The following is a 15,717-nucleotide window of genomic DNA, read 5'->3' on the forward strand; positions in this document are numbered from 1 at the left end:
AAAGCCTGCCATGGCATCTGCTGACAAGCCCCATGTGCTACAGCCCAGGGAACTGAAAATCCACGTGGAGCTTTGGTCGTCAGTCTAGTGGCATGTTAGCACTATGCATTCTAAATGTAGTCTTTGATCTCACCTCTTAAATACCAGAAGTTGACATGCAACTGTAATTTTGCAAGCTTTTTAGCTCATAAAGCAAGAACCAACAGATTGTTTAAGAATCCAGTTCCTGTGCAGTTAAGCTTCAAATGCTACAGAGAAAAAATAGGCGAGAGGAAAAGATAAGTAGAGTTATGTAGTGTTTGGCGTGGTGTGGAATGATGTCACAATGACTTAGACTGGGTTTCCCAGGGCAGCAGAAATTGGCCTTGCTGTTCATCTGGTGCAGCAGTTGGCCAAATGTTATACTTGGTGGCACAAATGGTGGCACTTGATTACTAGCTGAAAGCTTGAAAGTTTGAGCCCACCAAGAGGCAGGCTTGGCAATCTGCTTCCAAAAGGTCAGAGCTTTGAAAACCCTGTGGAGCATTTCTACTTCTGGTGAATTAGAGTCGCTGTGAATCGAAATCAACTCCAAACCAAACCAGTTGTCACATGATTCTTGATGTCCTCATGTGTGAAGGGTAGAACTGTGCTCCACAGGGCTTCCAAGGCCATGACCTTTTGGAAGCAGAACTTAAAGCTCTTGTCTCCCAAGGTGCCTCCGGCTGGGTTCTTGTTGCCAACCTTTTCTGTGTGTGCTCCAGCACTGAACCAAAGCACAGTCTCACCCGTTTGTTTCTTCCTGCCTCTGGCTACTTTCCTGCCACGTGGCCCAATGGAGTCGTTGTGACAGAGACCACCGTATGACTCAGGTTTTCCAAAAGAACAGAAGTCACTACAGAGCTGTTGAAAATGAATTTCAGACTTTAATCAAGTGATTTTTTTTTTTTTTTTTGCCTGCTTTGGAAATATTATTAGTTTGAATCTGTTTGAATTTCACTTATTATCTAATAAGAAACTTGCATCATCTTAAGGGAATTTGTTAGTTTTTGACATTTTGTGCTTTTTTTGTTGTTCTTTTTTGATCCAAGGCATGTCTTCGATATGCTCAGTTCTTTCTAGAGTGTATTGTAGATGGTTCTGATGCATTCTCATAAAGAAATTGTGAGACATGCTTGGCAGCTAATTGTAATGCTGTGGTTGGGGGCTGGGCGGTGGTACACTGAGTGCTGCCTTGTGGAGTCTCAGTGACGTGCCTGTGTGTAGACAGATAGGTGATACTTTACTCTGCTTTTGAAGACAACAGTATGCACAGGTTTTGGCGCAGCAGCAGAAAGCAGCCCTGTCTTCCCAGCAGCAACAGCAGCTGGCACTTCTCCTGCAGCAGTTCCAGACTCTGAAGATGAGGTTGGTGATGGTTCCATTATGTGTCTCACTGTATGTGCAAGAGATTCTGGGATGGTGTGTGCATTCTGGTATCCTTGTGGTGGTGGTTGAGTGCCATCGAGTTAGCTCCGAGTCATAGTGTCCCTGTATAGGCTTTCCGAGACTATGAATTATTGTGGGAGCAAAAAGCTTCATCTTTCTCCCAGAGCCAACTGGTGGATTTGAGCTGCTGACCTTGTGGTTAGCAGTTCAACACATAACCCCGCTACTCCATCTGAGCTCCTTATTTAATACCCACGCCTAATGTGCACCTGCATATGGTTGGTGTGTAAAAGCAGGATAAAGATAATAGGTAAGCTAAAGGTATCAAGTTTTTTTTACTCATCGAGGATAGCTTTGGAATACTAACTAAAGTTACTGTAATGAGGACCCTTGACAGCAGTGGAGTTTTATGGGAAGAGCAACAAAAGAACTGTTGTCTTGGAATTTAATCTCACTTTTACGTGTGATGGCTCAAGAAAGATAATGACCATATCAGACCGCGTGAACGCTTTTCTGGAACCGAAAAGTCATGAAGGCATTGTCTAAGGAAAAGGAAATTTCTGCTTTTTCAGATTTTCATTCAGTTGAGTTTATGTTGTAGACCTTGAAAAGGTGTTGGTCCCTACCCTCATAAACCTTCTCGTTCAGTTGAATCACATTTCTCTCTTGAACTTTCACCTATCCTGTGAGGTAAGCCAGTTAGTGTAGGCCATGGTACAGCTGGGCAAACTGGAGCTCTCAGAGGTCAGCTGATAACTTCACAGGCAGAACTCAAATGCAGATGTTTTGATTTTACATTCATAGGTGTTTTCATTATAACATGATGTCCTTGTGGCTTTTGTTGAAATAGGATTTTTCTTTTTTGAATAGTAGGTGTGTCCAATCTTTAGAAATCAGTTGCCTTCTAAGCCCTGTGATGATTGTGTCTGTGTCTTTTTGCTTTGGTAGTGCTTGCTTGTTAGGTGCCATCCAAGTCACTTCTAACTCATAGTGACGTTATATAGGGTTCCCAAGGAGCAACTGGTTGGTTTGAACTGCCAAACTTGTGGTTAGCAGTCCCGTGCTTATCCTATAGCGCCACCCAGGACCAGTGCTAGGCATTAGTTAAAACAGGTTTTTGGCCGCATAACCTGGAAAAATTAGAAATAACCTAGAAATTCCTCTTTATCATTCTTAATTTTGCAAATGCCAAGACTGAGTTGATTTTTTATTTTCCTTTTGCAGATTATCTGATCAGAATGTCATCCCCTCAGTGGGTCGGTCTGTGTCGGTACCAGACACCAGCTCCATCTGGGAGCTCCAGCCAACAGGCTCACAATCAACAGGTACAACCAGAAAAAGGCTCTGCTGTAGTGGTGAGGTGTTGGATTCTAATAGTGTTGTCAAAATGTGTTCCATACTTTTGGTCCATTTGGTATTGTGTATTACAAAAAGCTGCGTTTTTAAAAACAGACTACAGGGAAAGACTGAAGGCGCTGTGAAACTGCACTGTTTGGGTTTGCTCGGCATCATTTCCTAGATACAGTTTCTTGTATTTGCGTCAATTTTATGTAATTCCAGCCAGTGTGGAAGTACCTTTTAAAATTCTATTTGAACATAGGGAATGGACGCAAATGCTGTTGAGTGATGATGCATGGGAGGGGATTGTAATCATTGAAATTCAATGAAATACGATAGGATGAATGTAAAGCAGATGTTCTCCCATGTAAACTATCACTCAATTCGCAATAAAAACTTGGAAAAAAAAAAAAAAAAAAGCCTATTTGAGCTTTTCAGCTAGAGTGAAAATGGGTAAAGCAGATGTACTGGCTTCCATCCTTCTGAGTCTCTGTAAAGGCCCGCAGGTTTTAGGGAGAGAAAAGCCAGCTTTGAATGAATGAGTACCTTGCCTCAGCATCAAATTAGAAAAGTTGGGGCTAACTTTTTTTTTTTAAAGTTTTGATACTGTTGAAGTACTTCCATTAGGGTCTGGTACTTGTAGAGGTGAGTAGTTGGAAACATGAATTGTCCTTATAGGAGCCAATAGTTGATTTTGAAAATCCTCAGGAGCCCTAAGCATGGATGGATGTTCTTAGACCCATTCACCATTCAGGCTGCAGTCCTCTTGGCAACACTGACCTGGACATTCTGCCTGAAGGCTCAGTTACCTTTCCTGTCATGTTTCCCTGCTGTGTTCACCTGATATCTCCCTGGCAACCATCGAGAACTAAGTTAGTCAAATGGTCTCCAGGGTTTGGTAACTATGTAACTGGTGTTTGCATGGAACCAAAGACTTTTACAAATATTTCATTGGTTTTGTGCAGACAGTCCATAAATAGACTATTATCGTGGCGACACAAGAAATAGAGAAGGCTGAAAAGAAGGGGTGCCAGCAAACCCAACTGACATGGGGATGTAGGCCTAGAAGCCCTCATTTGTTGGTGTCCACCTGTGACCTTCTGCTGCTGGACGTGTTTCACGTGGGGAACTTGCCTCGGCTTCAGCAGCTCTTTTCTTGACCCTCGTCTCCACTGGCGTGCAGTAGTAGGCTGGCTACTGGACAAACCATGGGCTTTGCAATACATCGCACTTGGGTGTGAATCCTGATGTGGCCACATGCTTGCTGGGTGCTTTTGGTAATGCTTCTTCACCTGTAAAATGGACTCTCTGAGGGTCACATTTCGTGCCCCATCAATGCCTGCTCTGTTCTTTCCTTCTGTGTGTGTTGAAGGGTAGTGACGATAACTAGAGCCCACGGGCAGTTTGGTCCATTTAGAAGCAGGACAGCATTTCTGATGGAGTTCTTTCGGAGACAGGCAGTTGCTTCTGGGTCCATTTATGGAAGCTCTGACATCCCTTCCTTTTCCCCTTGTTTTACAGTTTGGGAAGGCAGCAGTGTGTGGGAGCTTCCCCTGGACACCACAACGTCAGCTCCTGCCTTGGAACAGCTTCAGCAGATGGAGAAAGCCAAAGCTGCCAAGGTTTGACCCTCCCTCACTATAGCCCTGTGTGCCTGGTGGCTGCATGCGTAGGAGATCTGTCAGCTGACCTCTTCCTCACTAGCTAGCTCTGCTTTTCTCCGTTTAGTCTACTTCTACGTAGCTACTTTTAGCACACTCGTGTTTAATCCTTAGTGCACTCTCTTATCCCCTAAAAGACTCTCAGACCTCAAGACAGAATTAAAATGAGGTGATTGATTGATTGGTTAAATATTGATAGTCATGGCCATGCCTACAATTTGAAGTTATATTACTTTTGGTGTACACGTGTGTTAGAAATATGCAGACTGTAGGAAAACTGCCTCTACATGCCGTACGAGGCTCTTGCTCTGTGGTTTGCTTTTTGCTGCAGGAGGCTGCAATTCCCATAGTGACTCTCTGTGGTGGTATTTGTTTATATTTTTCAGTGTCCCTGACATATAGCTGAAAATCTCCACACTAACATTAGATCCTGTGTTTCCACCCACATTTTCTAGAAGAGCTCAGAATCAGGATTTTCGGTTTTAATACTTGCCAAAGAGCATGTCTGTTTCGATACCTAGCATCATCATCAAAAGATTTCTCCTCATGTCTCCAAGAATGTCTTGTTCCCATTTTATGTTTAATGCACCCCTGTGTCCCCCTAGGTAGTGACTGTCTCTTTAGAGTGTCCAGAATGTGGAACGAGGTCAGGGTCTGGTTCCATAAATGAGTGAGAGGCCATAGTCCAAATGATTCTCAAGTGTCTTCTAGCTCCTCGGTGTTTTGTGTGGTGAAGACATGAATGATGAAAGATGGGGTTCTTCAAGGAGCTTGCTGTCTGCGGCCAGGGTGGGTGAGAAACACCCGGACCCTTTTATAGAGCTGCAGATGAGGAGTCGAGTAATATTCTGAGGAACTGTGACCAAAGTTTCACTTAGGCAGTTGAAGGGTTTGGGCATGACAGAGTAGAAACAGATAGAATTCAATTGCAGTTGAAGGAAACAACACCCATAAAGGTCCAGACGTGCACAAGGACATACAGCATTTGGACACTGCCCCAGAAATTCTGTCTGGCTGGAAGCCACAGTGGGTGTGAAGGGCAAACGACTGATGAGGAGGAGGCAACGTAGGCTTTGTTTTCAGGGTGAAGGATGTTGTTGAAAGAAAGCCTAGGAGTGATTTTTTCTTTTCTTTTTTGATGGTTCGAGTGGCATTAAGCAGGGGAAAATAGGCATAACGAAAGCCCAAAAACTGGATAGGAGACTCTGGGCTGTGGCAGAGAAACCAGGAGTGTGAGTGCAGCTGTGGCGGGGGGCCTGAGGCTAGGTGCTGGAACGACCAGTATTTAGGGACTGGACAGTGATTGGTCTCCACACTTGCAAGAGTTCTGTGGTTTGTACAACATTGCTGTTGGAACATTGTTGTTGTTGTTGTTAAGTGTTGGAACATTGTAGCCACACACTATTGCATGTTCAGTCAGCTATACTTTTTGTAGGAAAATGTCAAGAACGGCCACTCCAGAAAGAATAGTAGTTAACGGTACTTTCGCCCTCCCAGCACATCTAGAGCTGTGGCAATGTGGAGTGAGGAGGCAGACAGTCAAGTGGAGATAAAAGTGTAGAAAGCATGAAGCTGTCCTGATGTAGCTGAGACATATCAGGGGTCTTCCGAAAGTTCATGGAAAACGGAATGAAAAGATAATGGGATTTTTCCACAGAGCCCATATCAGAGCTCATAGAAGTGCCAGCAAGGGGATCCGATCTCAGATCATGTCTGCACTCCCCAGCCTGTCCTGCTGAGCAACGCTAGTGTTCCAGATTCTCAGACGGCTCTCATGTCTTCACAGCTAGAACAGGAGCGCAGAGAGGCAGAAATGAGGGCAAAACGGGAAGAAGAGGAGCGAAAGAGACAAGAAGAACTCCGGAGACAACAGGAGGAGATTCTTCGGAGGCAGCAGGAGGAAGAGAGGAAAAGGCGGGAGGAAGAAGAGCTTGCCCGACGGAAACAGGTACCCATTCTGCCACTGAGGGCTCTGGAAACGGGCTTACACGCCACCCAGGGCTCTGGCTAGGGCTAATCCTGAAGAGCCCTAGTGACCACTCACCTTTAGAAAAGTACACCCACGGGAGCCCGGGGCGTTCTTCAGTTCTAGTAGATCTTTAGAAGTGAGTTCCTTTTTGTAATTCCTGTGGTTTAATAAACCACTTAGATTTCTTGCTGTTTGAAACCCATGAGGGAAGAACCAGTGTACACCATTAAATGTCACCTTTTGAAAGCTAAATCTGCTTAAGGGGGGGTTTATGTTGATTTTTGTCTCAGACCTCAGCCCTTTCTTTACTCTTGTCCATGATAGACCCCTCCTACTCCCTCCTCTAGACTTGTGAACTGGGTTTCAGTTCCGACCCCCAGCAACCACACAGGGCAGAGCAGGCATGCCCCCAGGGTTTGTGAGGCTGTTAAGTCCCTATAGGAGCAGATTGCCACAGATTTCTCCCATGGAGTGGCTAGTGAGCTCCAGCTTCCAACCAAGTGCTTAATCAGTGCACCATCAGGCTCCCGGACATATGAGGGCCTTCAAGAAGTTTGTAGAAATGGTCCATTATTTTTTTATTCTGTTTTTCCTGTGAACTTGTAGCTGACCCTGCACATGGCTCCCTAAGGGTTTCGTTTCCCGCATCCTCTGTTAGTCCTCAGTGCTCGGGAACTTTTCTTGTCACGTACATGGTGCCATTTCCATGGTCATTGTGCGTCTACAAATCTCCCATCATTATATGGACTGACTGAAATTTCACTTTATAGATAAGTTATAATAATCTAGACAGTTCCCCATCGTTGGTCATGAGGATTGTTCCCAGTTTTCACTATTTTAAGAGTGTTTGAGTAAAGTCTAAGTATTCATATTTATAACCTGTGAGCTTTCACATTTTTCATGGTGTTTGGTTATTGGCATTTCTCTTTGGAAATTTCTCTATTCATATATGTGCCTGACCCACTTTTATATTGGGGTGTTTCATTGACTATAAGTGAAAGAATCTACTCTATATAATAGACCCCAAAGTCGGGCTTTTACCTCACAGTTCCTCTGTCTTGTTGAACTCAAAAAGTACTCTGAAATACATAAAGAGCCCATCCGAGATTCGGTTTCTGAGCCACTACTAGAATGAGCACTGGATTGTTAACAACAAGGTTGGTGGTTCAAATCCCCCAGCTGCTCTTTGGAAACGGTAATGGCGGGTCACTGCAAGTCAGAACCGACTCAGTGGCACTTAACAACATCAGTTCTTTCTTAGAGTCATTAAGTACGTTGGCAGATGATGGGCTGTAGGTGGTATCACAGTAACACCTGCTTCTGTTTTGTTCATTGATTCCTGAGTTGAAAACAGAACCCTTTTCTGTGTAATTCTTGGTACCGTTGGTGGAGCATTTCAGAACGTACTCTGGGAAACTGCTTTACTCGGTACTAACTGTGAGGGAGGGATTTCCTCCTAGCCCTCCAGGTTTGCTTGTTCGCTGTGTTGATTTGTCCGTATTGCAGCACCTGATGGTGGTGTTGTGAAGACCCTGAAAGGAGCTGTGTCCGCATCCAGCCTCTCCCAGGCTTAGTCAGTCAGTGAGGTAGTGAGTACAGGAACCCGCACAGACTTCACAGTGGATGGAGTGCTGTCCAGCCAGGAACACTGTGAAGAAAACATTTCTAACCTTTCGCTATGCCCACTCCCCCAACTCATATTGTTAAGTACTGTCAAGTCGGTTCCGACTCATATCAACTCTGTAATAGGCTTTCCAAGAAGTGGCTGATAGGTTTGAACGTCATCCTTGTAGCTAGCAGTCCAATGCTAACTCTGCAGCGCCACATCAGGACTCTCATAGGTGCTCTAGAGTTGATGTTATACTTCTAGGTGTTTAATGTAAGAGTTTTGATTCTACGTAGTGTATCCCTTTGCGTAGATCCCACAGTTGCACCTCCCTTTTATCTTTAGGAAGAGGCTTTGCGGAGACAGCGAGAGCAAGAAATGGCCTTGAGGCGGCAGCGAGAAGAGGAAGAAAGGCAGCAACAGGAGGAAGCCCTGAGGAGACGGGAGGAGAGGCGGAGAGAAGAGGAGGAAAGGCGGAAGCAGGAGGAGTTGTTACGCAAGCAGGTGAACAGTTTCCCTTTCAAGGATCGATGCCTCTTGGTTGCCCCCCCCCCGCTCTGTTTCTGTGATTCTCTGCTGGTGGCTTTGTCCAGTGAAGCTGCTTTGCAGTCCAGGCAGCCCGTGCCTCCAGTGCCTTTCTGTTTCGTGTTTAAAACATAGATGGCTTTCTTTTTGAACCAGTTTAGCTGTCTAGAAAGATTGAGGAGATAGTACAGCGTTGGTGCATGTTCCCTGCATAGCTTTCCCTGCTACTGATATGTTAGTTTGGGAAGTTTATTAATAATGAGCCAATCTTAATACATTGCAATGAACTGATGTCCATGTGCTATTCATATGCCATTAGTTTTTTAATGAATGCCTTTTTGTTGTTCCAGAATGTCACCCAGGGTATACTGCGTTAGGTTCAGTTGTCATGTTTCTTAGGGCCCTCTTAGTTGTGGCAGTTTCTCAGACTCTGTCTTTTTTATGATACCCATAACAATTTGGAAAAGCCCTGGGGTATTTATTATAGGCTACTGCTCCACTAGGACTTGTGGTGTGGTGCTGTGGATCAGCACTGGACTGCAAACTACAAGGTCGGCTGTTCAAACATACCAGCGGCTTCCCGAAAACCCTGTACACAGTCACTATGAATTGACACTGACGTGACAGAACTTAACAACAGCAGCAGCCCCTCTGCTGGAGTCCTGGTGTGGCACTGCAGGATAATGAGCTGCAACGTCTGTGGTTCAAACCTACCAGTGGCTCTTTGGAAACCCTATACAGGTTCGCTCTGAATCGGAACCGACTTGATGGCATTTAACAACAACCTGTCTACTAGGGTCTGTCTGAGAGTTTTCTCTTATTCGTCTATGACTATAGGTTTTGGGCACACTGACCTTGTGGTTCAAACCAACTTTGAAGTCCAGTGCATTAACCCACAGTGCCACATGAGGACTCTAGCTGATGTGCTGCATACAGCTCTGTAGTGGTCAGCATGGTTAACGTGTTGTATGCAGGTTAGTGTGCTTGGGTCCTGTTGGAGCCCAGAGCCTGGAAAGAAACCCTCTCTGCCTTAGTGAACTCACAGACCACATACTGACAAGGACACCAAGAAAGAAATGCCCCAGTTGGGAAGTTTTCAGCTTCCAAATGGAAAGCCCGAAAAATGGCTTCCAGACTAGATGGCACTGCTGCCTCAAGACCAGTGGGGGTTTACACACACACGCTCTGGTGATTGACGTGGGGAGGTGAGGGACTGGGAATTTGGTTCCCTGTGTAGTTGTCAGTGTGAGCCTCTTCAGTTAAGATTTTTCAACGCACGGTTAGGGGTTTTGGGTATCTCACCCCAAGACCTCATATGTGGCTTTCCTGTTTTGTGGGGTTTAGGAAGAAGTTCTCTTAGCACTCTTTGGCCTAAATTGGATCACATGGCTGCCCAAGCAGAATCTCTGACATCTTTATACCTTGGATGTGGCATGAAGCCCTGTCTGTAGAGAAGCCTGCTGCCGCAGGTGAACTAGGAGCAGCTAGAGAAATAAGGATTGTCTAGGAGTTGGAGTCCTGGTGTGATGCTGTGGGTTAATGCTCCAGACTGCAAAGCCAATTGAACTGCAAGGTTGGCGGTTCAAGCTCACCAGCTGCTCCTCAGAAAGCCTATCCAGGGTCTCTTTGGGTTGGAACTGACTCGATGGCACGTAACAACAACAATAACACAGGCTGGAGTGAAGCTAGGAAAGTTCTTATAGAGTGACAATTTTATGACCTGGCCTGGGAGGCATAGTGAACGATTGCAGAGGCAAGGAGAATGCCCGAGGGCTCCTTGGGATGGTCTGGATTGAGGAAGGTGGTGGAAGGAAAAAGAACCTGGTAAAGGAAGAGGTGCTGGAGGGAGAAGCATTTTGTAAGAATGGTGGCCTTGGTTCTGTAGGGGTTGTGTCCAGGGATGGAAACCAGTGGCGTTGAAAAGTCACCTTGGTTCCCATATTGTCTGAGGCCTTCCTGGTCCTCAGCACTCAGCCCAGCATGCTAATGTGGCCTTACAGAGACCAGGACATTCACCACAAGCTTTTCGGTGACTTCCCTTTAAGGCGAATCCTGTCCTGTATGCACTGGGCTCTTCTCTGCTACTTCACTTTACAAAAGACCTACATTAGTGCCTGATTGGTTAAGCGCAAGAAATCTAAAGTAGATTTTTGCTGTTATGATAAAAGGTACAGAACGAAATTAGTGTTTAGTGTTTGTTTTGCAGGAAGCCCCTTAAAGAGGTAGTGTGCACCCCAGCAGTGAGAGTGGCCACTCCTCCCTCAGGACTGCACTCGGCTGTGTGACTTTTGGTTGAATGTGTTACTGGGTGTGATTTCGAAGGATGTATTTTGGGCCAGGGAAAGCTCAAAACCTTTTCCATATAAACTTAGGGTAATTGCGTCTTCACTTTACGCCATTTCAGCACACGAAAGGCTTCATGGGAGCTCTCTGCTTTCAGCTGGTGAGGGAAACCTGTTCATCTATTTTAAGAGCATTTCTTCATCTTTAGATGTCATCACAAAGTGCGCTTTCTCTGTCACATCCATAGCCTTTGACAAAAGCCTTTAAATATGAGTTGGAGGTTTTTTCCCACTACAGTTAAGTGTTTTTTGTTACTTTTTCTTCCATCGTTTTCCTTCTGGGAAGGAAGAGGAGGCTGCAAAATGGGCCCGGGAAGAGGAGGAAGCCCAGCGCCGGCTGGAGGAGGAGGCGGCCCGCCTGAGGCATGAGGAGGAGGAACGCAAGAGGAAGGAGCTGGAGCTGCAGAGGCACAAGGAGCTGGTACGCCAGCGGCAGCAGCAACAGGAGGCGCTACGCAGGCTGCAGCAGCAACAGCAGCAGCAGCAGCTGGCGCAGATGAAGGCAAGTACAGGACCCAGCCTGGCTGAGGCCTGAGAGCTTGCTTTGCTAGCCCAGACAGAAGGAGGGCATTCAAGTGCACCTTGTGGTAGGGAATGAACAAGCAAAACCAAGAAAATGTCCCCAGGCAATAGAAAGGCTTTCTGAAAAAAAACCACTTACACTTAGAGTCTTTAGGGAGGGAAATAGAAATGACATTGTGGTGTGTAGGTGGGGATGTTTGAGAGAGGAGACAGCATGGGGTGGAAAGAGGTGGGGTGGGGGGTTAGAAGCACCAGGGTACATCTGAGGGATTGAATAGCAGATCCTGTTGCTGAAGGGCAGTATTGTGGGCAGGTCCAGCTCTGTAGGGACTCTAAAGTCCTCTCACCTTGGAAACAGTACCATCAGTGTCACAGGGCAGATGAGGCACTTTTGAGAGCTGATTGGAAGATGAACTGGAAGACAACAAGCCTGGAAGTCAGCAGAGCAGTTTACGGGGGCTCTGGTGGGGAGACAGTGGTGGTAGGCTTATGTAGGGCTAGCCTTGTGCTCGCATCTCCTCTAGGCCTTACAGCGTAAGGATTATTAGATTCTTCATGTCTCCTCTTTAATAAAATAAGTGAAGTCACTTGTTTAGGGTCCAACTGAGTGTTGGTAACAGAGTCAGTTACTAGGACTCACATGTCCTTTTCTACAGAGCCCTGGAAAGGTCGTTAGAAGACCTACTGAAGACTGATGAAGATACGGGAGATGTGAGGGACAAAGACACTGGAAATTGCTAATCCTCTAGCTGGGTCTGGTGGGGGGCCAGTTTTGGCCTATTGTCCTATATAGACTGGAGTTAAGTGACCTGAGATGGTTAGGAGGAATTGGGAAAGACATTTATGAGAAGACATAAGCAGTATTTATTTATTTATTTATTTAATTCATTGAGATGGGATTCGTGTACTGTATTTCACCCAGTTAACATGTGCATACAAGTTTAACATCTTCTTTAGTAAATTTACAGTTGACTTTAGAATATTTTCATCCATTATCTATCCCTTTAGCTCTCTCAAAAGCCCTCAGTCCTAAGTAGCCACTAATCTCCTTTCTGTCTTTATAGGCCTCTGTAGATTTTTATTGTCTGCTGGGCACATTCGTAGTGGTTACCAGTTGGGCTTCAAACCACAAGGTCAGCAGTTCTAAACTGCCAGCCATTCTGCGGGAGAAAGATGTAAAGATTTACAGCCCTGGAAACCCTGTACAGGGTCGCTATGAGTCGGAACTGACTCCACGGCACATAACCACCACCTCCACCACCACCACCACCACCACCACCACCACTGGAGACATTGCTTAGAAATGGATCATGTGATAGTGGTCCTTTATACCTGCCTTCTTTCACTGAGCGTAACATCCCATGTCCATCCGTGTTGTGGTACATGTCAGTACTTCATTCCTTTGTATGGCCAAATAGTGTTCTGTTGTGTGGAGACACTACTTTTTATTTATCCATTCATCAGTTGCTAGACATTTAGGATGTTTACATCTTTTGACAATAAACATTCATGGACAAATGCTTTCATAGTTGTTGCTAGAATCAAATTGTTGGGTCATATGGTAATTTGTGGTTAACCGTATAAGCAGCTGACAGACTAATGTCTGTTGAAAGTGACTGAACCCTTTACTCCCCACCAGCAGTGTGAGTGTGGCAGTGCCTTCATGTTCTTGTCGTGGGATGCTTTGATTGTGGCCATACTAATGGTGTGATTAGAATGTGACACTTGGAAACTTAAGAGAAAGGATCAATAATTGGAAAATATGGCCTTTATGTTAGAAACAATGCTGAGGATCCCATAATAGAATTTTGCAGGACCAGTGATTTTCACTGTAAATACCACTTTTCAACAACATAAATAAAAGGTACATGTGGACTTCACCAGATGAAGTACACAGGAATCAAACTGACTACAGTCTTGGGAAGAGACAGTGGAGAAGCTGAATATCATCAGTAAAAACAAGTTTAGGGACCAAGTGTGATACAGACTAGCAATTGCTCTTCAGCTAAAGCTGAAGACAGTTAAAACAGATCCACCAGAGCCAAAATATGGCCTTGAGTGTATCCTGCCTAAATTTAGAGACCATCTCAAGAATAGACACTAATGACTGAAGACCAGAAGAGTTAAGGGATGACATTAAGAACATCATACAGGAAGAAAGCAAAAGGTCATTAAAAAGACAGTAAAGAAAGAAAAGACCAAAATGGATGTTTGAAGACACTCTGAAACTTAATCTTGAATATAGACTAGCTAAAGCACTGGGAAGAACAGATGAAGTGAAAGAGCCAAACAGAAAATTTCAAAGGACAGTGTGAGAAGACAGTCAAGTATTATGATGAAATTCTTTATAATTAAATTTTATTTTATTATAATAAAAAAACAAAAGAGAAAAACGTGCTGTGCATTTCTCAAGCTGAAAGCACCGGAGAAAACACTCAAGCTTTGAGTTGCAATATTGAAGGATTCTATGGACAAAATACTGAATGATCACCCTAAGATGAAAGAATCACTGCACCAGAAAGAACTGGTCATGCTTGAAACAAGGTAGCCTAGGATCAAGAGGCGATAGTACTGAAGGAAGAAGTCCAAGCTACACTGAAGATAATTGGCAAAACAAAAAACAAAAACAAGGCTTCAGCAATTTTTTAAGTGCCATTGAGTCAGTTCTGACTCAGTGATCCTGTAGTATAAATTGAAGTCTTTCAACAAACTGATGCAATGCCATCTATGCCAGGAAATGTAGAAGATGATAGCTGCCTAGCCAGCTGATTGGAAAAGAGCCATATTTATGCCCATTCCAAAGAAAAGTAACCCAGTGAAATAGAGAAATCATCAAACAATTTCATTAATAGCACATGCAAGTGAAATTTTGCTGGAGATCATTCAAAAAATGGTTGCGGCAATAATACACCACCAGGAGCTGGAGTCCAAAGAGGACACGAAACTAGGGTTTATTACTGCTGCTGTCAGATCTTGGCTGAAAGCAGAGAGTACCAGAAAGAAGTTCACTTGTGCTTTATTGACAATGCAAAGGTGTTTAACTGTGTGGATCATAATAATCTAAGGATAACATTATGAAGAATGGATATTCCAGAACATTTAATGAGGAGCCTGTACACAGACCAAGAGGCAGTCGTTTGAACAAGGCAAGGGGATACTGAATGATTTCAAATCAGGAAAGGTTGCACCTGGGGTGTATCCTTTCATCATACTCATTCAGTCAGCATGCTGTGTAAATACTCTGAGAAACTGAATAATAATAGAAAAGTGGTAATGGGGATTGGAGAAAGGCACATTAACCTGCCATAAGCACAGAAGCTAACAGCAAGGTCAGTAGTTTGATTCTACCAGTCGCTCCTTGGAGAAAGATGAAATTTTCTGCTCCCTTCAAGATTTGCCACCTCAGAAATCCTATACATGATAAGCTATGAGTCAAAACCGACTCCATGGCATACAATCACCACCGTACGCAGATGATACACCTTGCTTGCTGAAAGCAGAGAGAACTTAAAGTAGTTACTGATGAAAATCAAAGACTACAGCCTTCAGTATAGATTGCACCTCAATGTAAAGAAAACAAAAATTCTCACAACTTGGACCAATAGATAACATGATATATGGAGAAAAGATTGAAGTTGTCAAAGACTTCATTTTGCTTGAATTCACCATCACTACTCATAAAGATGAAGATGAAAGAGCACAGCCTTTCTTGGTATGGATTACATCTCAGTGTAAAGAAAACAAAAATCCCCACCACTGGACCAATAACATTCTTATCAATGGAGAAAAGATTGAAGTTGTCAAGGACTTTATTCTTCTTGGATCAACCATCAACACTCAAGGAAGCAGTAGTCGAGATCAGACGACGTATTGTATTAGGCAAATCTGCTGCACAAGACCTTTTTAAAGTGTTGAAGAGCAAAGATGTCAGCTTGAAGACTAAGGTGCGTCTGACCCAAGCCATGGTATTTTCAATAATCTCATATGCATGCAAAAGCTCGACAGTGAATAAAGAAGACCATAGAAGAATTGATGCTTTTGAGTTATAGTGTTGGAGGAGAATACTTAAAGTGCCATGGACTGCCAAAAGAACCAATAGATCCGTTTTGGAAAAAGTGCAGCCAGAGTGCTCCTTGGAGGCCAAGATGGCCAAACTTCATCTCTCATACTGTGGACATATTGTCAGGAGGGGGACCAGTCACTGGAGAAAGGTATCATGTTTGGTAAGGTGGAGGGTCAGAGAAGAAGAGGAAGACCCCTCCAGTGAGATGGATTGGCCAAGTGGCAGCTTGGATGGACTCAAGCATGGTCCAGGATCAGGCAGTATTTGTTCTGCTGTGTATAAGA

General features: G+C 44.4%; 1 protein-coding gene across 1 annotated transcript in view; it reads left to right on the forward strand.

Moving 5' to 3' along the window:
• The window catches only part of GIGYF2 (GRB10 interacting GYF protein 2), a 120,827-nt gene that overhangs the window by 86,476 nt on the left and 18,634 nt on the right, over window positions 1–15,717 (forward strand). The window contains exons 15-20 of the mRNA XM_006866804.1: window positions 1,279–1,386; window positions 2,632–2,732; window positions 4,267–4,367; window positions 6,193–6,354; window positions 8,327–8,485; window positions 11,135–11,350. Of these exons, the coding sequence (XP_006866866.1) occupies window positions 1,279–1,386; window positions 2,632–2,732; window positions 4,267–4,367; window positions 6,193–6,354; window positions 8,327–8,485; window positions 11,135–11,350 (847 nt within the window). The remainder of the gene's footprint in view (window positions 1–1,278; window positions 1,387–2,631; window positions 2,733–4,266; window positions 4,368–6,192; window positions 6,355–8,326; window positions 8,486–11,134; window positions 11,351–15,717) is intronic.

This window comes from Chrysochloris asiatica, unplaced genomic scaffold, assembly GCF_000296735.1.
Source record: "Chrysochloris asiatica unplaced genomic scaffold, ChrAsi1.0 scaffold00096, whole genome shotgun sequence".
Taxonomy (NCBI): Eukaryota; Metazoa; Chordata; class Mammalia; order Afrosoricida; family Chrysochloridae; genus Chrysochloris; species Chrysochloris asiatica.